At 37.9% G+C, this 27,430-nt stretch overlaps 1 protein-coding gene across 7 annotated transcripts; it reads left to right on the plus strand.

Moving 5' to 3' along the window:
* DCAF12 (DDB1 and CUL4 associated factor 12-like protein) lies at positions 1–26,893 on the plus strand. Of its 7 annotated transcripts, none has more exons than XM_045743903.2 (9): positions 2–398; positions 3,727–3,815; positions 9,772–9,832; positions 10,399–10,548; positions 11,977–12,144; positions 13,778–13,942; positions 14,664–15,350; positions 18,734–18,870; positions 23,693–26,893. In XM_045743903.2, exons 4-9 carry the CDS (start codon positions 10,414–10,416, stop codon positions 23,886–23,888), a joined length of 1,488 nt encoding a protein of 495 aa, XP_045599859.1. In that variant the 5' UTR covers positions 2–398; positions 3,727–3,815; positions 9,772–9,832; positions 10,399–10,413; the 3' UTR covers positions 23,889–26,893. The 7 variants fall into 7 exon arrangements, with proteins under 7 accessions (XP_045599856.1, XP_045599857.1, XP_045599864.1 ...); XM_045743905.2 differs by having other exon boundaries at positions 2–393; XM_045743900.2 differs by lacking the exon at positions 9,772–9,832 and having other exon boundaries at positions 1–398.
* The last annotated feature ends 537 nt before the right edge of the window (positions 26,894–27,430 follow it).

Here is a 27,430-nt window from a genome sequence, read left to right on the forward strand (position 1 = left end):
CAATAAGCACATTGTCCTCTCAACAAGCCATGGCTGCGCCCGTAGTTGTGAGGGAGAAATTGTGAGCGTGTCAAGGCGCAGCCAGACCAGAGAGGCAGCAAGACGTCGGTGACCTGGAGATCGAGGCAGTGGCGTGGGGGGTGCCCCGAGACACACACCCAGGACCTTAAGAACCACATTTCCCCCCACCAAACGAGCACGAATCATACAGGAGAGGGTGGCGGATGTGAGGAGGAGGAGAGGCAGCAAGATGCGAGGCAGTAGAAAAGGGTGGAGGAGGAGTCGGGGTTCCTGGCAGTGGCGACAGAGGGCGTTGCTGGAGTGTTTATATTCTTATTGTTGATGTTGAAGGTTCTCCCTGGCGGGTCTGGCTCCTCTCTCACTCCTCCCGCGGTAAGGTAGGCCTCCTGCTGGCTCTCACTCGGCTTGCTGCCCCTCTAGGGCACCACCCTCTACCACTGTAATGTCTGCCCGCAGATATTTGTACAGATTAGTTGGGAGTTTGAGGCTTCTTTTGTCATTGCATGCTCTGCCAGCCAAGGTGAGGGTTCATGTTGCTTCAAGAAACTGAATAGCAGGTTTTTTATCGATTTATTCATTAGTATTTCCTTCAGTGTATGTGTAGTATATTGAATGTGCTACGATAGCGGAAGGAATGCATGAATAGTTCCGTTATAAGGCCAAGGAAACATGTGATGATTCTTAACATAGGCTCAGGAACCGTAATTAACTTGTAGTTTAGTCATAAAAAGGGTTAAAATCTATCACCCGCATCACTGTAGAGACTGTTTGTAGTGACTGCAGATACTGCAGTAATGGAACTGGTGCGGGGGGTAGAAATAGCTTAAGCTACTCTATCCCTTTGAGATGTATTTATTGCTTATCTCAATAAACATACTGGAACTGGAACTTGTGTTTATTGGAAGCAGAAATGTATTATTTTAAACCCTAGTCAAGATGGTGGCAATGTAACCAGAAAATGTAGATAAGTGTTTCAACAAGACAAGAATAAGTGTTGTTTCAACAACAATTCTAGTGGCCATTGAGTAAATGACCATAGTTAACATCACACACCTCACACAGTACAGAATATTTAGAGAAAATAGTTTTTGTTGGGTTTGTTAGGTTTATTTAAAGAGTAGCATTGATATGGCATAAGGCTCTTATGAGACTAGATGGCTCCTTTTTTAATGTTATGAGCCCAAGGGCATGTATCTTCAGTACCTAGGTTAGCTTAGGTAAAGGTTATTGTATTAAAAATAACATTGTTGGGAACAGGAAGCCTATTAAACTTATTGTTCAACTTGCCAAGAGAGAGAAAGAGAGAGAGGCTGTCTATGTGGTCACCCAGCCAACACTTGACCTGACTAAGTCATCATCTACTGTATTATGTCATGTTTGTATTTTGCTGAAATGAAGATTGCTGTTTGCTTTTCTAATATAAAACACTAAGACTTTTTACAGTACATGTTGTAATGGCTTTAAATACACACAGAAAGGTTAAATTTAGTTAGTGCATCCTTAGTGAGATACTTGTTATACTGCATAGTACAGTGTAACAGTTACTTGTTTCTCCACAAGAAGTGGGCAGGACCTAAGGAAAAAATTAATAATACTGTATTTATTTAGCAGTGATGTTTTATCCATAAAAAAAGGCATTGAAAGGCAACAAAAATTGTCAACGAGGCTGAATAAATAAATGAGGCTGAAATGCCTCATTTATTTCAGTATGTTAATCTGTTTTCTAGTGTACTTGTTGAATGAATATATAAAGTAAGTTTACTTGTTGAATTCTAAAACATGCCTATCAGGACCAGGCACTGTATTATTGTAATTGTATTTCTTTGTTATTTTATGTTTATATCTGCATCAGCAATGTAAAAATGTTTTAATGTAAATTCATTTTGTTGCATAATGTGTAATTAATTGGACACAAGTTGTTTGGTTACTATTTAGAGTACTGTGTTTGTATGTTATATATTCTAGATTTTGCATTGGTAAAACCTGTACTGACCTTTTCCTAATGTAATTTACTATGGTACTGTATATTAAGGTCTTATTTTATTTTATCTCAATGAACAGCATATACAGTACTTGGCTAACTGGAAACCTAGTTAAAAAAAAAATGCCAGATGAATCTTGTATGCACAAATGCAAGGATTCAAACTCCCATTTCCAATCTTGTACATTTCAAATCCTTAGTGTAAGATAAATATATAACTTTTGTTGTTAAATTAAATCTACAGGAGCCATGATGAGGACTGGGTATTCCCAGATGCACACTCTAGATGACTCTGCCATGACATGGTCAAAAAGAATTACATCCTGGGGTACTACTGCACTCTAGGATTCCTGAGGCTTCCACTGAACCCAAACCAGGGTTTCACGCAATCCCCCCCCCTTCCCATGCACTCTGACTCTGTCATCCAGTAATTCTACCTCTGGTGCTCCTCTTTCAATATACTGTACAGAGAAATAATAATATTGTAAAATATCAATGAGAAAATCCACATGAGCCAAGTCTTCCACTGAGGCTTCAGTGCAAGCCTCAGGAATCCTCGAGGGTGGAGTAGTACCCCAGGTTGCAATTCTTTGGACCATGTTGTGGCGTAGTCGTCTAGAGTGTGCGTCTGGGAATTCCCAGCGCATAGGTTCGAATTCTCATCGTGGCTCCTGTGGATTTTCTCCCCATCCAGTACATGCCACCTACATTTCATATGCCCTAGCATTCATTTTTCTCACAAGCTGGCTGAGACTTCTGGTCACTTGGGCTGCCATCTGGTGGCTGCCAAGCACATCAGTAAGAATATTTACCCTATGGCAATCTATACCCTATCTTTGCCTTGTTTAATTTGAGGGGCCTAATTTCCTTTAAACAGTCACTTGTTTCATTGTGCCTATGGTTTCTGCTGGGTTTTCTCAGTTTTGTGGTTAATTTTTGATTCCCTGTTCCCATTCTTTGTAGTGAACCAGATTCTGATCCTGACTTCCAGTAGGCAACAGATTTGTTGTAAATATAAATAAATGGCTCGGAGGCCATTTATGTTGTACTAAATCTTTGTGAGTAATCCCTATCTTTGTAAATCTGAGATAGGGTTAGAAAGCAACTGGGAGTCAGTCAGGGACTTACAGAAAAGGCCATTTCATTAATTAACACTTCATTTTTCAAGTTATTTAACCTCTTAAAGTTAATTAAAATTCTGTATACTATTCTCTCATTGTTTATATATTTCTCATCAGATATTAAAAAAAAACATGGTAGGGAATACCTGTATGTGTGTGTGTGTGTATGCCTGTCATTATTACAATTATAATTAAAACTGAACTAACTGAAAAACTGAAGGTTGTTATTTCCCTGTATATATAGTAACAGGTTTAACCTTTTTTTGCTTTCATACCTCAGGGTTATTTCATCCTATTATGAATGTTATCATGATACCTAATCCTTCTATGCTTATCATTTTGTCAAAATCTCTTTACTTAAATAAGTGCAGTACTACAGATTTGGATAAAATATAAAATATATCATGCATTTCACAGCCACTTGTAACTGGTAATGTTCTTTATTGTAATTGTAAAAAAAGATCATATCAAAATTTCAAGCATTCAGCTTTTATGAACCATTAATGTTTCTGTCTGTTAGGCAATAAAAAGCAATGTCTTCATGCACCATTGCCAGACATTGTGTTTGGGTTTACTAAGACTTGTCCCTCTGTCTCCTAACAGGGGACTAACAGGACAGTGAGAGCCAGAGTTCACTGTCTATCATTCAGCTGTTCAACATCATTATAATTATGCAGAGGAACTACTGGCAGGTAGCTAGACCATTTATGCTTATTCTTTAAATTATTGACATGGTGTCTACAGTATATGCAAATTCTATCATAAATCTGATTTCTAGATCTAAACAAAAATGGTTTGTTACAATGAATTGTTAGTTCACATTTAGTTTTTAGAATACACAGTATTCATATTGTCAAGGGATTTATTGTACAGTTCATGTTGCAAGAAGTTTCATCTTGGCCCTTTTATTTTAACCACTTGGGCTGGACAGTAGAGCGGTCGTCTCTCTTGCAGGTCGGCGTTCAATCCCCGACTGCCCAAGTGGTTGGGCACCATTCCTCGTCCTATCCCAAATCCTTATCCTGATCCCTTCCAAGTGCTATGTAGTCGTACAACCCGTTCTCGCAAATTTAATAAGTCAATATTGACTTATTAGTTGTGTGCTTGGGTGACATACTAAACATAATAGTTTCCCTTGAAAAGCTTCATAGAAAACACCGACCTTACCTAACCTACTTAGTATGTTAAGATAAGCATCTTATTACTTCGTAATTACAATTATTACCTAACCTATACCTATAATAGGTTAAGTAACAATTGTAATTACGAAGCTATAAGATGCTTATTTTAACATACTAAGTAGGTTAGGTAAGGTCGGTGTTTTCTATGAAGCTTTTCAAGGGAAACTATTATATTTAGTATGTCGACTATGCACGCGACTATGCAAGTCAATATTGACTTATTAAGTCAATATTAATACTAATAAGTCAATATTGACTTATTAAATTTGCGAGAACGGGTTGAGTCGTAATGGCTTAGTGCTTTTAACAGACAGTTCACTTCAGTTCAGTTCAGCCCCTCTTTATCATTTACAACTTTATTGACTCAATATACAGTACAGTACTGTAATACATAAATAATAAAGATTCTCAAGTTTTCATCAATTGTATGTTTATATGAAACAAATGAAAATAATCTCAGAATGCTGACAATATTCTTTTGATTGGAAGTATAGTGAAAACACTTGCATTAAAAAGTTGAGTTCAAATACAATACAATACATTACAGTTGTTCCATTTGCACCCAGAAGTCACTGACAATTTGGATGTAAACTGATAGAGCTCTTTTGAAGGGTATAAGTACTGTACTAGAATAGCCTTTAAAATGAGATGAAGTAGACTCACATGTCAAACCCTGTAAAAATACATATGTCGTCACTGTTTTGAAACTATTTCTATTTCTTGTTTTTCAGTATGAGTAAAAAATAATTGTATTGTTGGCATTCATATATGTATAAACTAATATGGATTATCCTTTATAATACATTATATGAACCATGTTTAAAAAAAAAATCCTGAAAATTGCAGGACGTATTTCATAGGTAACATTTTGCATTCGTATTTCCATCTTATTTTTGTGTTGGCCCTCAGTAGCTTCCTGGTGCATTGGGTCTGGTATCGAAGGCACATTCACAATCCCTCTAGGCCTTTGAACCTGCACAGAACTACCAAACACAAAGCCAGAATCTGGCATGCTCATAGAGGCAAGGGTAGCATGGGGGATATAAGATCGACCTATAATCAGCAAACTGTTGAACAAGTACAGGCAAATCAAAACAAACTTCATAATTTGATTAAAGAGGGAATTGATGGACAACCAGCAGTATTTTGCCTAAGGTCAGCACTCTGCGTTAGTACCAAAGCAAAGTGGACCGCCACGTGGCTCAAGTCATACCCTCACTTGCATGCCTGGTACCACCTATATTACTACATCACCTCAGCAAAGACCAGCCTCCTTTTATAGTAAAGTTGTTCCTTGGAGCTTTGTTATCCCAACCCGTCTTCCTAATAGAGCGTCACATTTTGATGCATACTTTATCTAAGGCCAAAAATTGTCTATTGTTCAACTAGACATTGGTAGTGGCTGGCAAACTTGACATAATGTTCTGTTTTGGGTCCTCTGGTAGGTTAGGAAATGGGACCTTAGTACAGTGTATAACAGTTTCTTGACGTTGGGAAACCTTAGGAGGATGGGCTGATTATCCAGTGAGGTACCATGCTTACCGTACTTTTACTTTTTTGTTTCACAACTGTGTTTGTTCCCAATCTTGTGTCCCCCATCTTGTGTGTTAATTATTCCTAATTTTGTTTCAGGTTGTCTTCTCTGGTGTCGGCTCACATTTCTCATTTCCTTTACAGAGTCATTTCCTCCTGAGAGGTTTGAGTGTCATTCTTTCCATGGCTTTTCCTCTTGAGTTGGCTCAGTGTCTAGACGTGTATGGGACTTGGTTCTCATGTCAGACCTGTTAATAGGTGTTGATTAGATATAGTGTGTACTTACCATACTTAGCATTTTTTTGTCATTTGTGCATGGTTATCTCTTATAGGTGTGTCTTGTGCATTTCTGGGACTCTGCTTGGAAGATGAATAAAGATTTTGGTTTAACTCTCTGGCTCTGTATGTTTCCTCACCTATAGTTTACAGAGTTTGGTGTGCAAGAGTTTGCTACACTTCTCTTGCATCAGACACCCCCAGATGTTTTTTAATGGCATAAATGCAAGTTTCCATTGGCACTGTGTGAATTTTTGTACTTCAATGTTCTTGGTTTGTGATGGTTAACCCCTTAACTGCGTTGCCTCCAAATGTGACACCCCCGCAGTGCGCAGGAAATAAATTCTCTGGAAAAAATTATTTTTTCTTTTTAAAGTGTCAAAAACCCATCCCTCAGTATGGGTATGTAAAAAAAAGTCGAAATTGTACTTACTTTGGCTGCTATGGGGTCCGGAAGTTGGGGCGTGACGTCATCATTCCCCGTGCGCCCGTGCCGTAAGCTCTCGGGGGCGGTGGGGCGCTCGGGGCGGGGCACGTGAGTTGCCGCGAATATATTTTCGTTCATTTTTTGCGCACCTTTCCAAATACATTTTCATTGTTTTTATGTGGCAATCCAATGTATAATGAACACGTACACTATAATATCGCAGTACAACATCCGTACTGTCCGTAGACACTGTGTTACGTGCATGAAACTTGTGTACACATATTTACTATGTATCATGCTAATTTGTGTATATATACAATCTATTTACACACTATACACTGTCACACACTATACATTCACCATCAACACATTCAGAACACTGCGTAACAGCTGCTTCGTATGGGCCAATAGCAGCTGCCTCGTATGGGCCAATAGCAGCTGCCTCGTATGGGCCAATAGCAGCTGCCTCGTATGGGCCAATAGCAGCTGCCTCGTATGGGCCAATATCAGCTGCCTCGTATAGGCCAATAGCAACTGCCCCGTATGGGCCAATAGCAGCTGTCCCGTATGGGCCAATAGCAGCTGCCTCGTATGGGCTAATAGCAGCTGCCTCGTATGGGCCAATAGCAGCTGCCTCGTATGGGCCAATAGCAGCTGCCTCGTATGGGCCAATAGCAGCTGCCTCGTATGGGCCAACAGCAGCTGCCTCGTATGGGCCAACAGGAGCTGCCTCGTATGGGCCAACAGGAGCTGCCTCGTATGGGCCAATAGGAGCATTTGGCCATGAACACATTCAGAACACCTCGAGTGAGAGCAGCCACACCCAGCCAGTCTCCCTCACTCCAACATCTTACTCGCCAACATTGCTCCTCCCACCATATTGTTATAGTTCTTATTACACATGTTCTATATACCTATCTACATGTTTTATTTACCAGAAGTATGCAAGTAAGCCGGTATTGTGTCCAAACAGTACAGTGGCCACCATACACTGCATGAAAAATCACACAGCAGACGACGCTACGATTACGTCACCTCCCTCACCAAAATAGCTCTTCTCAACATTCTCCTGTTGCTGTTCTTACACTATATACACACACTATATATACCCATGTACATATGTGTTGCCCATAGCGAACCACTAAGCTAGTATGGTGAGCAAAACAAGAGTGGCAGCCACACACACACAATGAGGCTACCTCAATTCTCGCCCTCCCTCCCTCATCAAAATTCCTCCTTCCACAATACTACGCACAACGCTAATTATAACCACAATCCTGCTATTATCACAATCCTGGTCACTAATTCCTGTAAATGAATAATTGACTACACGTTTATTTTGAAAAGGAACCTAAGAAATCATTTGAAGATTCCTAGATGAACAAAATAATGCTGTGGTGCTGTGGCTAGCGCTGTGAACATCGTGAACAGCATTGAATCACTGATATTTGAACATTGTACCCAGTCATTATCACACTCAGGCTCTAATATAACACTATCATAGCTAAATAAAACAAGTTATATATATATATATATTTTGACATTATTAGGCGATGCTGTGGTCACATGCTGAACAGCAGTGCTGTGCGCTCATGCTGCGAGCGCCAGCCTTGGTTGCTCACACACTATTGAGGCTCCCACACCTGGGAATGTGGACCACGATTTTTTTTAAAGATGGTGTCTGTTTACAAGAGCCCTGAGGAAGCTGATGTGAACCCCATGTAGCCGCGGGAGTTTTGAATGGAACGTGAAAAATACAAATACCCAGAGGCGCGTTGCGCAAACCAGACGTGAGCCTGCTGGCGCGTTGCGCAGTTTAAGGGTTAAATTACCAATCTGCTACTTGGTGTATGCTACTTGCACCTTTCAGAGCATGGCAGTGTTTTCAAACTCCGTTGGACATTCTGCTTACCTCTGTCACTTTGCCTATTTTTTTTAATAACTCATAGGTGTGCAATAATTGTGGTTGTTGGACATCTGTGCTTGCCTGCCATTTGGGTTGCTTCTGCCCTATAAGGGTGTGCCTTAAGGTGCCAAATTTTGCTGTCTGTTACCAGCTCTGCAAAAAGGATGTGAGGAAAGACCTCTCTTTTTATGAGGGAAGATTTCAAGACTGTGGTGATGTGGACTTGTGCTAAATTTGGGGCCTCATGCTTTTGGTTGTCTTGATGTGGCAGAGGTTTGACTTGTTTATCTGGAATCTAATCGTGCTACCTCTGTCTCCACCTCCGTTAGAGAGCACTGAAAAGTCTCTGGTTAGGGCTTTACCTGTTCCAGAGGTATTGATGCTGGGTTCTCCTAGCTTGAGCAGGTATCCCTTGGTGGCAGTTTTGGGGCCTGTGGTTTGTCCACAGTCTGTCCCTGTGGTTTCTCCCTTGTGATGCTACCAAGTGCGATTATTTGCACGCTACTCACACTTCCTGAGCTGTGGCTCTCTTTGGCAATCTTTTTTTTCTTTGGTAGCGTGATCCAAGTTTTCCCAGGGTTATCTGTAGGATGGTTCGGTTCAATCAGCCTAACGTGTATCTGTGTACTCATGATGTGCATAAGTATGCTGCGTTGACTACCTTATTTGTTGATACATAGTTTGTTTTGCTTTCTTGTACTTCCATGGGCAGCTTTACTCAGTTTTGTGTCACTCTTAAATCCCCCAAGCACCCTGCACCTCCTTGAGCATACCACATCCTGGGCCTGGTGTTTGGTAGGTATATGCAAGGCCAAAAGCCTGGTAGTGTTGAGGATGTGTCTCTGATATCAGACTTATTGCACTGGAAAGCTACTGAAGCTGCCCAGAAAAGAGCATTTCATTACATTAAACTTTTTTTTTTTTAGCATTAGTCTTTTGTTTTAAAATAAATTCTGAGAATGTTAGTACAGTACTAACTACTGTAGGTATATCCCCTGGATTTTGCATGTCTATCTTGTCATATTTATGTACTGTGTTTTACAGGGTTTCACATAATTCAATACCTGGTGACCCCTCTCATTCTTTCCAATATAATATATAAAGAAATACTGGTATGTATGTTTGTGTACTGTATATATAGATGATGTACATATTTTGTACATCATTGGTTAACCCCAATATAACTGGTTCAGTGTTTTTATTGGTGGTATAATTATGGAAGTTTTGGTTAAGTAAATTTGGTAGATATTTGATTGATGAGTGTAATTAGTATATAAAAGAGGGTGGAAATGTTGCATAGTGATAACATTATACTATACTTCCAGGGGAGATAGTAGGATAACTGCATAACATTATCAGGAAGTATGCAAGAGGAATACAATTAAGGTAAATTAAACTTGGAGCAAGATTTATTTGCTCTATTTATTTATTTTTTCCTGAAGTACAGTAGGCCTATAGCTGAAAGATTAGAATATTGAAAAGGGTCACAGATTTTGAATATTTGGAAATAGTTTCAGTAAATATGATTGAATGAACATTTGAGTATCTCTATTCTGAAAGTCAACCGGGTAAAAGAGATTTAAGAAAGACATGACAAAGAACAAGGTGAAAGTATTTGGTGGTTAATGAGTAGCTCTATTCAGGCTAAAATATCATGTTTTGTTCAAAAATATCCCACCAGGTCTGATTTCCTTTCAGTTTGCTGCTATTAAATTTAAATGTCATTTAATCTAGATAACCTGGCTAAATTTGTTGATAGTTAAGCACCTCAAAGTTTGAATCCTCCAAGACATAAGTGTAAGTGAATTTCAGATCCTTCAAAGATCGTTTTCAGTCTGGGTAATATTTTTTCTAGACTATGAGTACTGTTTAGCAATTTCATAGCAATATAGTGTAAGTCTATTATTTACCCATTTATATTGATATACAGGTATACTTGTAACATTTTACAGAGACCAGTGGTGACCATGGCTACAACACATACAGTACGGACAGTAGGAAGCATGCCTGCAAAATTTGTGCCGAGGAAGAGATTGCGGACAAGACCATCAAGCAATGGTTTCCACCGAGTGGCTCTAATCCATGGGGAGCCAGAGCATAAGGTCAGTAATGCTTTTCAAATGATTATTACTACTGGATAGAGTATTGGCATGAGCAGAAGATCAAAAGTGAGGTTTGAAGGTACAGCTATTCCTATTTCTAATGATAGGAAAAATCTCCCTCTGCATTCTACATCAACAGATTCTGGAGCTATCCTGGCTCAGAATCACTCCAAACACACAGTTGTTTGTCCGGGGGCCAGTGGCTGAGTGGAGGGGGCTGGTGGCTGAGTGGACAGCACGCTGGGGACGTAATCCTGTGGTCCGGGGTTTGATTCCCGGCGCCGGCGAGAAACAATTGGCAGTTTCTTTCACCCTGATTCCCCTGTTACCTAGCAGTAAATAGGTACCTGGGAGTTAGACAGCTGTTACGGGTTGCTTCCTGGGCGGGTGGGTGTGTGTGTGTGTGTGTGAAAAAAATAAACAAAGTTAGTAGTTAGTAATATTGTAGTTGATTGACAGTTGAGAGGCAGGCTGAAAGAGCAGAGCTCAACCCTCCACAAGCACAACTAGGTCAATACAGCTCATATAACACTGATCTGACATCAATTTTATATATGCTTATTATATATGCCTATATAACATCAAGATTCTGAACTGATCCAACTAAATCATCTAGCAGTTCCCGTGTCACTAGTCCAACTCGCAGTTCCCATAGACATCATGAAGGACATCATGCTCTGTAGCATTAGAACATACGGATTCTATTATGTGTTCACATGCATTATTCATTTCTTTCCACCTTTTGAAGTGAGAGGATTAATTCATTAGCTCCCTCGCCTCTCATTAATCTAATCGTCGAAGCTTCAATTATCTCTGAAATTCTATCCCTGATACTATCTCAGTAATAGTATTTCTTGGGCCATGAAAATAATCTTGGGATTATTCTCATGAAGCCCATGGCTCGTGGGCTTCATTTTGTACCTTCTCTAACTTTAGCGCCTTTACCAAAACAAGAAATGACAATGGGCAGCATAATCAATAAAAAGATCTCAAAGCATGCCATGTGATTACCATTGGAATGTGAAATGTAAAATTACATTACAGTACACAATTAATAATTGTGTACTGTAATTGTATTGGTTTGAGAGCCTCTTGAGAGACCTTGTATAGATGAAGGTAGAAATAGAAAAAACTTCTCTATCCTTTTGAGATGTACTCCCTTTTCTCAATAAACTTACTTGAACTTGAAATGAACTTATGTATGAATTCAAGCAAAATAATTTTTTGGAGATTTTACCTGTAATTGATACAGGTGTTTTGTTCATCATTTACTGATGACTTTATGCAGGACATTGCCGATATCTCTCACTTTTCCATATTTTACAATCTAGTCTATAAATGTGTTCCTGCTTTTTCAATTACTTTGTCATTCTTCATATTTTCATTTACCAGTTCCTTTAAATATTGTTAAATCTATGTTTTTTACAGATTGATGAGTTCATGATCTATAGTGATGAAGAAGAGGATGAAGAGGAGAATGACGGAGAGGAAGAGGAGAATTCCCGTGATGGAGGAGGTTACATTGCCTTGGGTGGCGTGCCCCACCACCCGTCACACACGCACCATACTGTACGACGGAAACAGTCTTTCATGCAGGTAAATTAAAGTTTATTATTATTATTATTATTATTATTACAGTATTATTATTATTACAGTATTATTATTATTATTATTATTATTATTATTATTATTATTATTATTATTAAGGATAAAAAATCCACACTTATATATTTGTGTATTTTATGTAAAGATTTTATACTACACCAAGTACAGTAGTTTGCACTCTCCTAAGTGCAAACTCAGGAGAGTTTGCAAGGTCTGCATTTCAGATCAAGGTCTGAGTATATGGTTAGGATGGGACTTGCATCTCAACAACTAATTTGGTTGCTAACTAGAATCCTACTTGACCTCCTGACCATGTCACCCTCTATTCCCAACTGCTGATGTTCCTGTTGCTAAAGATTTAGCTACTCAGGACGAAGTGTCCATGTAGCACGGGCTATGGTGAGCCCGTAAGATGTTCCTGCGGGGTGTCGTCTAGGAAATTATGATCAGTTGACTTTTTTGGCATCTTGGGATTCTGAGAACTGGAGTTGTTGATAATAAAGGTATTCGTCCAGATGCTTACCTTTCTGGATGTTTGACCCCGGTCGATGGCAGACATAGAATGCTTCCAACCACACGGGGGTTTCTATAGGCCATTGCTTCCTTTGCCTCTCTTAGGGGGGCCAGGTTCTGGCTGTGGTCCCCGGTAGGCCCTAAGAACTCTATACACATGACTGATGCCAAAGTCTGACATTAGCACATCAGCCTGGTATAGCTCCAGGGAGCCTCCGGGTCACACCCAGAAAATGGCATGTCATTACATTCAACGCTGTTTTTTTTATTATTATTATTAATATCATGTTAGTGTGAATCAAAATCACATAAGGCTAATAATGATGAGTTTTCTATTTTGTCCCCTTCTAATTTCAGAGACAGTGAATAACTAAATTGTTCATGTGCCTGGCTTGAAGCCTTACTGATCTCCATGCAGTTCTAATTTTCTGAATTGTACATGCTTGTTAAGATGGTTCTCATCTTGCCTCACATTTTTGTCACTAATGCAAGCAAGAGGCATTTGTTTTGTGTAAGTGATAATCAAATGTAAAATATTTCAGGTGTTTACTGAAGCATTAAGCATTTGAGGTCATTTAAATATCTTAATGATTCTACTTCTTCACTTCTTCAAGGAGATGGGAAGGATTTTGTTGGCAACAATGCTTCAAGGATACCTATTGCTGTATAGTTAATATTCTTAAGTTTCTAAGCAATATTTGATGTCTATAATTCATAGGAAGTTATTAGATTTTTAAATTTCATATGTGCAATAGTTAAGAATTTTAAATAGAGTTTTGGGTATTAACTCGACTTTGATAATCAGGTACAGTATTTCTTTGTTCCATGATAAATCATCCCATCCTCTTAAGTTGATACAACAGACTGAAAATGGTGTACTAAAACTACCAAACCTAACCTACCCTAACCGAGTGACCCATGCATAGAAAACGTGAATGTTTGAGCCACTATGATTTATAGTACATCACATTTTGTCTGTTGGGGATATTGATAAAAATGCAATGTATTATTCTAGAGAACAGATTGGACATTGGTAGTTCAAATTTTTTTGAAGACAATTTATTGTTTATGAAACACAACATTTTTTAATACAGTTCATTTGTTTCTTCAGAAGTACCAGCCATTAAGTCGCAACTTTGCAGACTATGTCTTAACAAGATCTCGGGGATGCAGCAGACTCGAACACCAACACATAAATGAAGAATTTGGAACAAGGCACATGCTAACAACAGGCATGTTTAGGGAGCGGCCAATTTCCCTCAACCGAATCAATAAGGTTAGTGTAGAAATTTGATTTGGAGGTTTTGCAGGAATGTATTAGGGTAAGAGAAGTTGTTTCTTTAGAAAATGGCACTACAATCAAGTCTATAGGTGCAGTGTGTACCGAGATACAACATTTGCCGAAATAACAAAAGATTTACCTTGTAGAAGTGAAAATAAGCTCAGTTGCTTAAACACCAAGTTAAGAGAGTAGACTTTATTGAAGATAACATTTTGGCCATAATGATGTTATCAAATCTAATATTATCTTCAATAACAGTAAGCTTTCTAGTTGGTGTGTGTGTATATATCTTTGTTTCACTTTGTGCTCTATTCAGGAAATGGTCTCAATTATTTTAGTGTCTAGAATATCATGATTTTACAGATTAATGTAGAGTTGAACAGGTAAATGTTGTACCTGTATATAAAATTTTTTACTATGATGGCATATAATAACTGGGGCAATTAATAGTTAAGTTATTCCTTGTATCAAATTAGTGAAGGACTAAATTGTTTTTGTGAATCATGCAGCCAAAAGAAGTTAGTGTAAATCAAAATCACATAAGGCTAATAATGATGAGTTTGCTATCAAAGAACTAATGCCTGTATGTTTTTATTTTTAGTTTAGACTTGTGAAAGTTATAAGAACAAATCAAACGTGTCAAATAATCAACCTGTATATAGTTTCCGTAAAGTTTCACTTTGTTTTGGAATTGATCAAACATTTGTTGTTACAGGTGTTCTGCTCTCAGTGGTTGAGTGATCATCAGATAGCAATGGGGACTAAGTGTAATAAACTGATGGTTTATGATGTCAATACAAGACAAATGGATATAATTCCTTCCTTGCGTAGTTCAGAATTGCATCGTCCGCCAGAACAGCAGTGTGGAATTCATTCAATTGAAATAAATCCCTCTAGGACACTCTTAGCCACCGGTGCTTTAAATTCTAATGATATCGCAGTTTACAGATTGCCAACGTTAGACCCAGTGTGTGTTGGTGAAAAAGCTCACCATGATTGGATTTTTGACATGTGTTGGCTAGATGACCAGTTTCTTGTGTCAGGCTCAAGAGATACCCGCTTGTCTTTATGGAAAATAGATGATGATATGGAAATAGAAAGCTCCCGTAATCTGCCTAGTTATGGTCACATTAAGCCAGTGAAAGTTAAGAAGTGTAATGGTGCTGAGAAGGTGCGTGCTGTAATTTTTAATCCCAACTTTGTTGAGATTGTTGCTTTATCTCTAAATGCGTACCTTCACGTGTGGGACGCTAATCGTTTTGTTCAGAAAATGTCTCGGAAGCTTCCACATGCCATGGAGAATGTTTGCCTAACAAGAAAAGAAGATAGCTCGCTCTATGCAATAGGTTCTAAATCACATACAACTCTGCTTGATCCTAGAACTTTACATTATGTCAGAAAGGTAAGTGAATTTGTATGTTGTTGATTTTAGATTTAACTATCTTTACTTGGAACTAAAGTTCCGCGTAGCACGGGATATGGTGAGCTCGTAGTGGACTTGAACTTGTATTATTTATACTCTTTATACTTTTTTTTTACAGCAAAAATAATTGATTTTATAGCTTCTAAAATAAATATTCTAGTAAATGAAAGTAGACAATTGCATTTCAGTTATTTTTAGAAAAGCATTTTGTAATTTATGTACAATACTGTTTTATAACAATTTTTATTGCTTAAGATCATGAAGTTAAATTAGGAGGAGATATGACTGAATTATACAAGTGAATAAAGGCATAAATAAGATGAGAGGAGATACAATGTGTTAAAACTGTCAACTTAAGATAAAGCCGATAACGGGGGTATTCAGTGGAATCAAATTAAGATTGAAATAAGTATACTGTATTCCAATGCTGTATGGTGAACACAGGGTTGGCAGTAGAATTGTAGATAAGTAGAAGAAAATGCTTAGCAGCATCCTTGAAGCAAATATTTTAAAATTATAAAAATAGGGTAGACGGATCGATGGCAGAAAACAATTGGGTGTAAATAGGAATTAGCTTGCATGAGCCAGTAAGCCTGCTGCAGTGCTCACTTCTTAGTTTGTGGATAGGTCGATGGTGGATAGGTGTCAAGTTACTCGGCGATCTTCTGAGAAGAATGAGGACAGGGATTATTATTGTATTCCCAGGTTGAAACTATCACCCTTTGTCCAGGTGGCTGAAAATATACAGTATATCGTTTATTTTACACAACTTAAGTCAAGCACAAAGTAATTTTGTAGCATTTCTGTTAGGCTGAACTTTAAGACACTGTTCAGAGATCAACAATAATTCATTTAAATTAAATTACTGTACAAAGAAATTGCAAATATAAAACTGGTTAAGATGATAAAATTTACCTGCTATATGGTAAGGCTCTCTTACTATGATATACATTCCAAGAATGAATTAAATATCTTTAACTGTTCTTTTGATATACAGTAAAAGCAAACAAATTTACTCTAGTGCAAAAAGCATCTGAGTATTTCTTGAGATTAGGTCATGTTTGTAGAATTTTTACGTGAAACTAAGCATTTCATTTTTAGATATACTGTACATTCCTTAAGATCTCTTTCCCCCCTTCCCTCCTTTCCCTTCACAAAAATATCCAGTGATAATCATAACGTATTCTATACATGAGAAGACCAGTTGATAAGACCACTGGTTTCCTTATCTAAACCTAACATAACCTAAACTAACATAACTAAATCAATAATTCATGGGTGGTTCGGGTTGTGTCCTCCGGCATGTTCTCTGTTTTGGCATGTCCCGCTTTATATGGGGTTCGGGGACTGGTTTGGCTCGTGGTGGGGCAGCATGCTTCTCATTTTCATTGCCTTTCCTTTGGCTGGCTTCTGGAAACTAGTGTTTTCTGCATCTTACCCAGTTTGTGGTGGCTTTTCTACATCTGCTCTGTATTCGTCTGTTGGCCCATCTCGACAATTGGTTGGTGTTGGCTCTCAGCTAGTCTGCTTGTCTGGTCACCGGAGGTGGTGGTTCTTTTCCGGTTCACCAGGTTCGGGTTCCTGGAGCACTGGAGGAAGTCCCACCTGGTTCTGTCCCTGGTTCGGACCTGGCTGGGGCCTGTGTGTCTCTCTCAATCCGCTTTCTTGACTCTTCCCCTGGAGGCGTTGCTGTGGCTGTGGTCCCACCTTCAGCTGTTTCTGGGGGGCGAGCTTCATGCTCTCCTCATGCACAGGGGTTTCTGCTCTTAGGGTCCTGGTAGTCAGTTTGTTCGGTTGCAGCCTTCTTCTTTTCTGGCGAAGAACGAGACAGCCACTTTCAGGAGGGGTCCTTGGGTCATTGACGCTTGGTTGGTCAGGCCGGGGATACGCTTTGGGTTGATCCGGTTTCCCTTGTTCCCTGTTCCAGGGCTCGGGTCTCCCAGGTCGTCCGTAGGGTTACGTCTCGCCAGCCTGCGGTCTATCCTTGTGCCTAGGACATGTGTATGTTTGCTGTTTTGGCTGCCATTTTCGGCAACATGTCTTGGGCTGACACTCGGGTGCGGGGATTTTGGAGGTCGCACAGGGTCCTGACTGCCCATTATTTGGTAAACATTCCTGGTCCTGGGCGTTCGTGTGTGGCTTAGGGTCGCAGGTTGCAGTCAGTTGAGTTGTCTCGCCTTTGAATAGACAATTCCTGGGTATGTCCTTCTTTTCCTTATCTTTGGTTATGTAGCTCCAGGGAGCCGAAGGGGCTCCCCGCAGAAAACCAGCTTTGAATGTAATGAAACGCCATTTTCCGGGTGATCCCCAGAGGCTCCCTGGCACCCTCCCTCCGGTCGGTGGTTTTCGCGTTGTTTTGATGCTTAACCTCCGAACTAAAGTTATTGAGTAGCCACCGAGGTGGGTCTGGGGCTCCCCCTTCCCCTCCTAGGTAAGGGAGGGCTGCACGGAGGCGAGGTATGACATTTGCTTGCTTCCTTGGAATTTCGGGGAGTTATGCCTCTCTATTTGGTTTTTGGTTGCAATTGTTTTTACAAAGTTGGGTCTGTTTTGTTATGCCTACCTTTCTGGGTGCCTAACCCTGGTCTATAAATGACAGATTAGGAACCCCTCCCCCCCTTGTGGTTGGGGGTTTTCGAGGGGCTATTGCTCCCTGTGCCTTTCTGAGGGAGGCCAGGTTCTGGCTCATGATCCCCAGTAGGCTGAACTCCATTGACTTATGCCCTAGTCTAATATATCGCATATTAGCCCGATAGCTCCAGGGAATTTCCGGGGCTCACCAATAAAATGGCATTTCATTACTTTCAATGCTGGTTTTTCATATATTGTAGCAAAAAAATAACCATGTTATAAAAATCACCAAAAGGATTGGATGGGGTCCAGGCCCAGTTGATGTGGATAATGGTGATCATGTACCATATTGTATAGTATACAATATTGTTCTTCCATTGTTTTATTTTTACTTTATAATTGTTTTTCTTGTTTAGTTTCTATCATGCTATTTCTTATCTTGTTTGTGTTTCCTGAAGCGGTTGCATCTCCCAATATACTTTTGTTCCTAGGTGCAAGTAAGTGGATACTACTACACATTCACACCAGCCAAACTAACGTAGTACTGTACATTAAGTTTTAACAGGTGCTGCAAGTGATCTTTCAAGTCTTTGGAACACTTAGGTGTTCGAAATCTGACTTATAGCTACCTCAGATAATACAGTATACTGGACAGAGAAATGAACACATCAGCTAAAATAGTCCGTTTCTAAACAGTGGAGTTGTACCGTGGCTATAATGAATTATTTATTATGTGAGCATTTTAAGTAGATTTATTGAAAAGGAAATTCAGATTTTATATCTTTCTTCAGGTTAATGCACGAATAACCGGGTGTGGAATACGTTCTGTAAGCTTCCATGGTGATATTCTAACCATAGGAACTGGAGTGGGAGCCATCATGTTTTATGATATGCGAGCTGGAAAGTACATGGAATCGACTATGAATAGGTAAGTCTAAGTACATTTTTTCCATTATTCTTTACACCTCGAGAATGACTCGCTTACATAACATTTGGCAGCTTATAATTTAAAATATCTCCACCTCCGTATTCTCTTGATTCTACAATCAACCTTATTTGAATCTTTCTTAGAGTTTCTGTAAACTTTTCTGAGTTACAGTATTGGAGCTATTTCTTTGTATCCAGTTCAAATACAAAACCAAATTGTTCTCATACAAAATTACATGGCATCTTTTTAGAACAGTATGTGATAATTTTGTTTTATTTAAACCTAGTACATTGTATGTGTATCATCTTCCTCAAGCATTTAACCATGTTGTTCATCATCATCATTTGTTGATCTCCTGGGTCACCAGTCATTATCATATGACTGCCTGACTTTTATACTAGTGATGTTATAGTAATATGGTTATACTATAGACAGCCACTTGGTTTGTGAACTTATCGAACTAGTTCGAAATTGTGAACTTGTGTTATCCGAAAGTTCCAGTTTCCCAATTGGGTTTGGGGTTTCACGCTATACAAACTAAGCTCGGGTGAGGAAGCAGTCCGTCAAGCCTCGTGCCAGCCCGGGGTGGTGGGTAGGTGGCTGGAAGATGGCCTAGTTTGCCCACTGACCGTGTTGGTCGCCACCACTCTAGAGTGCCTTCTACCCTGTGATGTCACAGATTCACGGAATATTTTTCCCATTGTTTTAATTTCTCACAAGGCTGGAGTGTTCATTCCGTGACTTTGTTTTACATATCTGCACAATTAAGGAACATCCATGCACCATGTATGCTCCAAATGCACGCATTGTGTCAGTAAAAGCATCAACAAGCAGGATATGGAAAAGAAAGTGGTCAGTGATGACATTTGAGAAGAAAGTTGAAATAATTAAGAAGGTGGAGAGCGGTGTCCCAAAAAGTGTCACGTGCGCTGAATGTAGCATTAGCAAAAGTACTGTGTATCATCATCTTAAGGCTAAACCCATCATTTTTCATTATTTCTCTAGAAGTGAAAGTTGTAAGGCAATATGAAATAGAAAGGTAGTAAGTAAAGCAAAAGTGCAGTGTGTTGATAATGCTCTGTGGGAGTGGTACAAACAGAAGCGTGAAGTGACGAAGAAGCCAATGGCAGGCTGGCTGCTGGTGGAAAAGGCACGTGAATTTCAGCTAGCAATGAAAATTACTCAGAAGTGTGTATACAGTAATCGATGGGCCAGAAGCATTAAAACCTGCTATGACATTAGTTCATTAAAGTACATGGTGAAAGATAATCTGCTGAAACTATTGGTGCTAATTTGTATTCAGAAATTTGCGTAGATGGTGCAGGAACAAAATTTATCTCCAAAGCAAATTTATAATGCTGAGGAGACAAGTTTGTACAGTACTGGCGTTTGTTGCCTACAGACACGATGGCTCATAGTGATGAAGACGAACCTTCAGGTGGTTATAAGCAGAACAGATAATTTCTTTGTTGTGCTGTGTAAATGCAGCTGACATGCAGCAATTGAAATTACATGTGATTGGAATTAGCAAAAACCCCAGGGCTTTAAAGTCAGCTAGGTCCTCCTTGTGATTTATAAGAACCAGTCAAGTGTGTGGATGTCTCGAGTAATATTTGCCAAGTGGTTTAACCTCCAAGCTGCTAAGGGCTATTTGGCCTTTGACACCCACAGGTGCATAAAAAAAAATAAAAAATTTGTTCGTTCTTATAAACCTGTTAATTTGTGTTCCCTGATCACGGGAAAAATATTAAAAAAATCTTAAGTGGTATATTTTGGTTACAATAGGGCGCGGAAGTCAGGCAAAAAAAAAAAAAGAGGCGCTGACTCGGCAAGCGTCGGAGGAGTTCTGCTCCCCCACAGCTGTCAGGCGGGTGTTGCCACAAAGATATAATTACCTAATTATTTCAATGTCTCTGATTGATGTTTTCTTAGTTTTTTGCAGTAATATTATTCAATAGTGTGCAGTACAGTATGATTTATTTATATAATAAAATGAGTGAATCATCGCTGTATTCAAAATTATGGTTTGCATATTATTGATTCAATTATTATATTAATAAAACCATAAACAAATACTTCTGCAGTTATTACACTATATACACAGGTTATATATAAGTGTCTGCATGTTTTGTTCACCATAACGAACCACTTAGTTGATGTTGTGAGTCAAAAAGCAACGAAGAGTGGCCAGCCAGCCAGTCGCTACCACTCCCTCCCTCAAAAACTCCTCACTCGCCAGCATCCTCCTCCCACCATAATGTTTTTGCTTTTATTCGCTACATACAGACGTTATATATAATTATCTACATGTTTTGTTCACCATAACTGTTCATCTAAGCTGGCATAGTGCACAAAGAGCATAGTTTCTACCCTTACACAGCATGACAAGTCAGGAAGATGATGCCACCTCCCTCACCATAATGGCTTCTTCCAACACTTCTTTTGCTGTTATTACACTATATATGCACGTTATATATAAGTATCTACATTTGTGTTTACCACAGCGAACCACTAATTTTGTATGGTGACGGCAGACAGTAACAGGTGGCCACACACAATTGATTTTCCCTCCCTCCCTCCCTCAATGGTTCAAGGCCAGATGCACTAACATTCCTCCTTCAAGTACTGTTCAAGTCCCTGTCCACAGTCAGGGATCTTCTGTAATACTATCATTACTAAATAATACCAGTTACATATATTTTTGGCATTTTTAGGTGATGCCATGGTCACAAGCTGAACAGCAATGCTGTGAGCTCATGCTGCGTGCGCTAGCCTTAGTGACTGACTCAGTACTGAGGCTCTCACACCCAGGAATGTTGCCCATGATTTAAAAAAAAAAATGGTGTCTGTTTACAAGAACCCTGAGGAAGGTGATGTGAACCCCGTGTGTCCGTGGGTCGTTTAAATCTTGTGTAGTACTCCAAAACTTCATATGCAGTTTTGTGCAGTTTAAGGGTTAATAAGAACTTTGTACTCAAGGTGAAGGAGCACCTGAAAAGTGTTGGCCTGCTGCAAAACAGCAAAGTTTTGCTGCTACTAGATAATAGTTCAACGCATCCACAAGGTAATGAGTTGGTAAATGGCAATATCATTGGAACATTCTTACCACCCACTACAACTTCACTGATCCAACCCATGGATCAAGGGATAATTAAGAACCTTAAACACCACTACAAGATGTTTGCCAGATGTCTTAATAATCAGCTAGGAGCAATTAAGGACTTTTATAAAGTCTTCACAATAAAGTCAGCCATCTGGACTATTGCTAGTGCATGGGATGAGGTACAGCAAACAATATTAAGAAAAAATGGAAAAATAAAAAAATCGTTGGCAAAATCTTTGGCCCACGTCAAGTGTGTTTCCTGAGGAAGATGACAAGGCAGATTTTGAAGGATTTGCGGCTAAAAAAGATAGCGAAAGGAAAAAATTAAGAGGAACTCCTAGCCTATGTCAAGGGGATCAAGTCCCCTGAACTGAGAGCCGAACTGGTGACTGAAACAATAGAAGATGACATAGATAGGTGGATAGATTTTGATGAAGAAGCCCCAAACAGTCAAAACATGACTGATGATGAAATTATAGAATTAGTACAGTATGTGCAGCAAAAAAGCCAGAAGAGTGCAGTGAAGAAGATGGCGAGAAAGAGGAAGAGGACGAAGAAATGTTAAAGGAAAAATGTAATATGGAAAAAGTTCAGCAACATTTTGAAGGCATACTGGCATTTATGGACATGAGTAACAGTGAGTTTGAAATTAAGGACATGATGAGCCTGTACAATTTATGTGAAGTTTTTGAATAATATTAAAATACCTGTATTAAAATGCAATAAAAAACAAAATATATCTATTAGGAAACCTTAAGTGTAGGTTGACTGAATCCTGGCACACCATTTATTAACTGCCTCATTGCATCCAAATTTAAAATCTGCTCTTTTTCTATCTGACTCAGCCACCAAAACTCTCCTGGCAATGAACTTCAAAACCTGTACAGTACTTTGTGATTTTCTGTCAGAAATAGTGGTACCAACCCCAAGATGATCACTTTTGTATATCAACTTATCCTCTAAAAAACAAATAATGTCTCGTTTTCAGTTTTAACTAGTTCAGCAGTATTTTTGTTGGCAAACACCCTATAAACTCTCAAATAAGTCAGGCTAATCCTGGTAAAGTAAAGGAGGAATCAGAATGTGAAAGAAAAGGCTGCAGTGAGTGAGACACGTGCATAACATGAGTAAATATCTGCATAAATGTCTTTGAAATGAATAAAGAAGATTTTTTCTTAAATATTGTACTATAAATACAGTTTGTACAGTATAATAATTAATTCATTATTTGTGTGTAATAATTTATGGTTACAGACCTGAAGACATGGCAGAAACGTTAAAATTAGGAAAGCCTTGATTTAACAATGTGTACAATCCTAATTATTTAATTGGGTGCACTATACAGTACATTCATCAATCTGTATATTGTATGTACAGTATATAGATTTATAATTGAGGTTTCACTATACTGTACATAAATAAATCTGTATACTGTAGATAGATTTATAATTTGAGGTTTCATTATACACATGCATATATCTGTATACTGGTTGTACAGTATAGATTTATAATTGAGGTTTCACTATACATACGCAAATTTGTATACTGTACGTATATAGATTTACATTTATCTACTAAATGGCTTTCCTGGCTTGATGTCTGTTTTGATAATTACTTATGTTCAGGCACCTAACTCGCTGAACTATAATTTTTTTCCATTAATAACTATTTTTTATGTAAGTAATATTTGAAGTTTGATAAGAATATTCTTTTTCACAGTGGCCGAGCTGTTGTGCTAAAGAGTACAAAAGGATGGGTAAGTGCAGATGATCAATATCTTGATGTCTTTCACAATGTGGAATACACCCCGGCAATATACACCCATTGTTATGACTGGTCAGGTATGCGACTCTTCACTGCTGGTGGGCCACTACCAGCTTCTCTAAAGGGCAATTATGCTGCCCTCTGGTGCTGAGACTTGACAACATAAATTCTAATTTTCTAGATATTGTAGTGAAATGTATTTCTTTCAACATTCAGCAGCCTTTTATAGGTACATTAAATTCAAGAAGATTTTTGAGGTCTTAAAAGATAAAATTTGGATAGCTTGATGCCATTTATTTAAAATATTTATAGGATTGTTGATGAGATGTAGGTAAATAAAGGAAGGATTTTTCTTACACATGCTGTGTATCAGTTAAAATTTTGCCAGGAGATACGTGGCCAGACCTTTACTGAATTGTCACTAAAAGTGTAAGCTCCTGAATGAAGATAGTCAGATGCCATCTTTCAAATGCCAGAAGAATCTTGCACTTAACTGATGTTGACCAAACCATTCCAGATACTGTATTTAACTCATTCCATCTTAATCTGTTGTCAGCGGGTTCGTGTGTAGTAGTCATCCCTCATTCATGTCCAGGCTAATGCACTTCTTATACTCTAACAAAAGTTTAGGTGGAATCTGAAACTATAGCATTTGAAATGTGGCCTTTTTTTTTTTTTTTTTTTTTTTTTTTGTAAGCTTTACTCTGGTAAAGCATATCTGTATAATTTTAATATATTTTATGTACATACTGTGTTAGCTCATTTGTTGTACTTGTAATAAAGTAACAAATAATAGGTTGATCATTTTAACTACAATACATCCTTTTTGGGAATATAATAATTAGCCCATCATCTCAGTTTTTCTGTTTCATTTTAAGCCAAGAAATTGTTTAATTTAATACTGTAAATAAACTTTTAAGATTCTGTTTAGTTAGGTGTGGGCATTGTAGTGAAATCTTGCTGAAAAGTTGTTATATATTAAATGCTGTATATAAAAGGCTAAGTGCTTGCCCATTCTTAGACTAATACAATATACCTTGATTACTATTGCTGCATTATGCTAGCATGCATTATCTTGGTAAAATACAATCCAATAATTCTGTGAGAATGTTAAAGTAAAAACAATATTTTGGTACTAAAATATTAAATTGTAAGTTTCCCCAATTTGAAGATTATTCTTGTACTGATGTAATGAAACCTTTGCCAGTTACAATTTTTTTTTTTTATATAAACTAAAATTACCTTTGTTGATGCATCACAGGAATTGTTTATTGGGTTTTCAAAAATACCTCATTATTTAATAAATAAGCCAAGCCTGTACCAGCTGTTGGATTATTTTTAATATATTTTAAATTACAAATCCTTGGTTCAAGGATATCAAATTTTCAAATAAATGTCACAATATGAAATGTGATTAGTAAGAAAGTGCTTAGAGTTGGTTGAAAAAGTTTAAATACAGGCGCACCTCGAAAATAAAGATTTTATCATTCTGGATTTGCAGAAAATCCGGAAATTTGCTCATTTCTTTTACCATTTACCACCAAATTTTCTGTTTTTTTTCCCCTTACAGCATGTGATACAATGTATGTTTATGTATAGACAAATAATATACAATGATTTTGGTGGGATGGTACTCCTGGCCTCGTGGCTTCTTTTGATTATTACTTTGGTGGGGTATAAACATTACTTGTAATGTATAAATTTTAAAAAATATTTGATTACCTTTTTGGAGCATAGGCTAGTCTTCTTAACCCAGTACATGTAATAGCAGGATATAGTACTACTGTACAGTATATGGTATGTACAATGCAATACAAAGCCTTCCACATTGTACTGTAACTGCCCATGATGATGCATAATTCACACACAGTATCATCCAGCTGGTTTGTTAGTATTTCTTTAACTGCAATGTTTTTTCTGTTACTTCCACCACTGTTTTTCTTCTTACTGACAAACTTCATTTCCTTCCTCTGCATTTCAATATCCAAAACAACAATACAATAGTGCCATACTCCTCTGCCGATTGTTTGCCTGCCACACCATGATCCGATTTCTCAAATAGCTCTGCCTGTTTATTCATGGTAAGGAAATTTGCCTTGCTCTTACCTGGTCCACTTACCAAAATACCACTCTTGCCATATGACAGCTTCTAATCACATAATTATATATTGAACAAAAAAATCCAGATTTTAGTAAAATCCACTTTATTAAAGGTAGGATTTTCGGGGTGCTTCTGTATAATAGTACTGTATTAAATAGGCCGTGGAATGAAGTGCAAATGTGAGTAATAGCAGCAGGTGATTCATTAGACCATTAAGGTAAGTATATGCAGAATAACCTACCTAAATGTCTGAAAATAAGAAGTGATCAGTAATTTCTTGAAGTCAATGATCCTATACAGTATATAAAATATGCAGTTAAAGGATATATTTATCACTGTGAAAATAGTAGTCAACAAAGTGAAAGAAATAAACTATTTTAATTAGTTACATGATCTTTTCTTTTATAATTTCTATAACCACCTTTCAATATTTAGTACTATTTACCATTTATATGTCCAGGCTGAGGCCTCAACAACATATGAAAGTGGGGAATGGGATAACAATAATTGAATCAGAAATATTAAGTACAGTATAAGATTGATCATCAGCTGGCAATGTTAAACATGACTAACTGACATGGGTCTGATGCATTCTAGTCAGACTAGAGATCAAAGCTGCCATGGAAAAGTAACAGTGTAGTTTGTTCAAATATTGTGCTGGAATAAAAATTAAATTTAATTCTTTCTACCTAACACTATGTAGTGTTATGTAGCAGATGCTGAGAAAGTATGACTGAATATTTCATGAAGATAAGATATACAACTTTCAAGGCTTTTTCTGAGGAACTTGCAGTTAGTGGCAGGAGTGTGGGTGAGCGAGCTTTGTGACAGTGATTCAAGATTTTCCTCTTAACTAAATCAGGTTTGATTAATGTATGTGATGGTTTGAATTAAAGTACAATATGTAAAAATTTTCTATGGCAAGCGCTGTTTGTATTACATTCATAAATAGTATTCTACTTTGGGCTACAAAATCATTATATTGCATGGCTCCTGATCAAAATGTAACACACAACCATATTATTTAAACAGCACAATAAAATTGATAGATAACACACCTTTAATTTTTTTAAATTAAATCCTTTAATTTTTTGTTTTTCTGTTACGAGTAGCTTTATAACCATTACCCTTTCATGTCTGCTGCCTTACATGGGATGATTACCTTGTTTACTACTGTGATAACACTTGCCTCAAGACGATGATTCCATACGACATCAAATATTGTAGAAGTATTAACAAATATTTTGTAAAATATAATTTCCCTTTAAATTTTGTTATATAAATAAATGTAAGTATTTTTAAATATTTTCAGAATCGATAAGAATAAAAGAATGAAGATAACTGCAGAAGGCCTATTGGCCCATACGAGGCAGCTCCTATTTATAACCACCCAATCTCATTCATATATATATATATATATATCTAACCTATGCTTGAAACAATCAAGGGATCCTACTTCTATTATGTTATGCAGTAATGTAAATACATTAGTCAATATCTTACACTGAGAAAACAAATGGCTTTGCCTTTTTGGATTGTATTGTGTGAATGTGAACTACAGTAGCTTGAATAAATTCTGATCTTTCAAATAT

The sequence above is a fragment of the Procambarus clarkii genome, chromosome 15, assembly GCF_040958095.1.
Source record: "Procambarus clarkii isolate CNS0578487 chromosome 15, FALCON_Pclarkii_2.0, whole genome shotgun sequence".
NCBI lineage: Eukaryota > Metazoa > Arthropoda > Malacostraca > Decapoda > Cambaridae > Procambarus > Procambarus clarkii.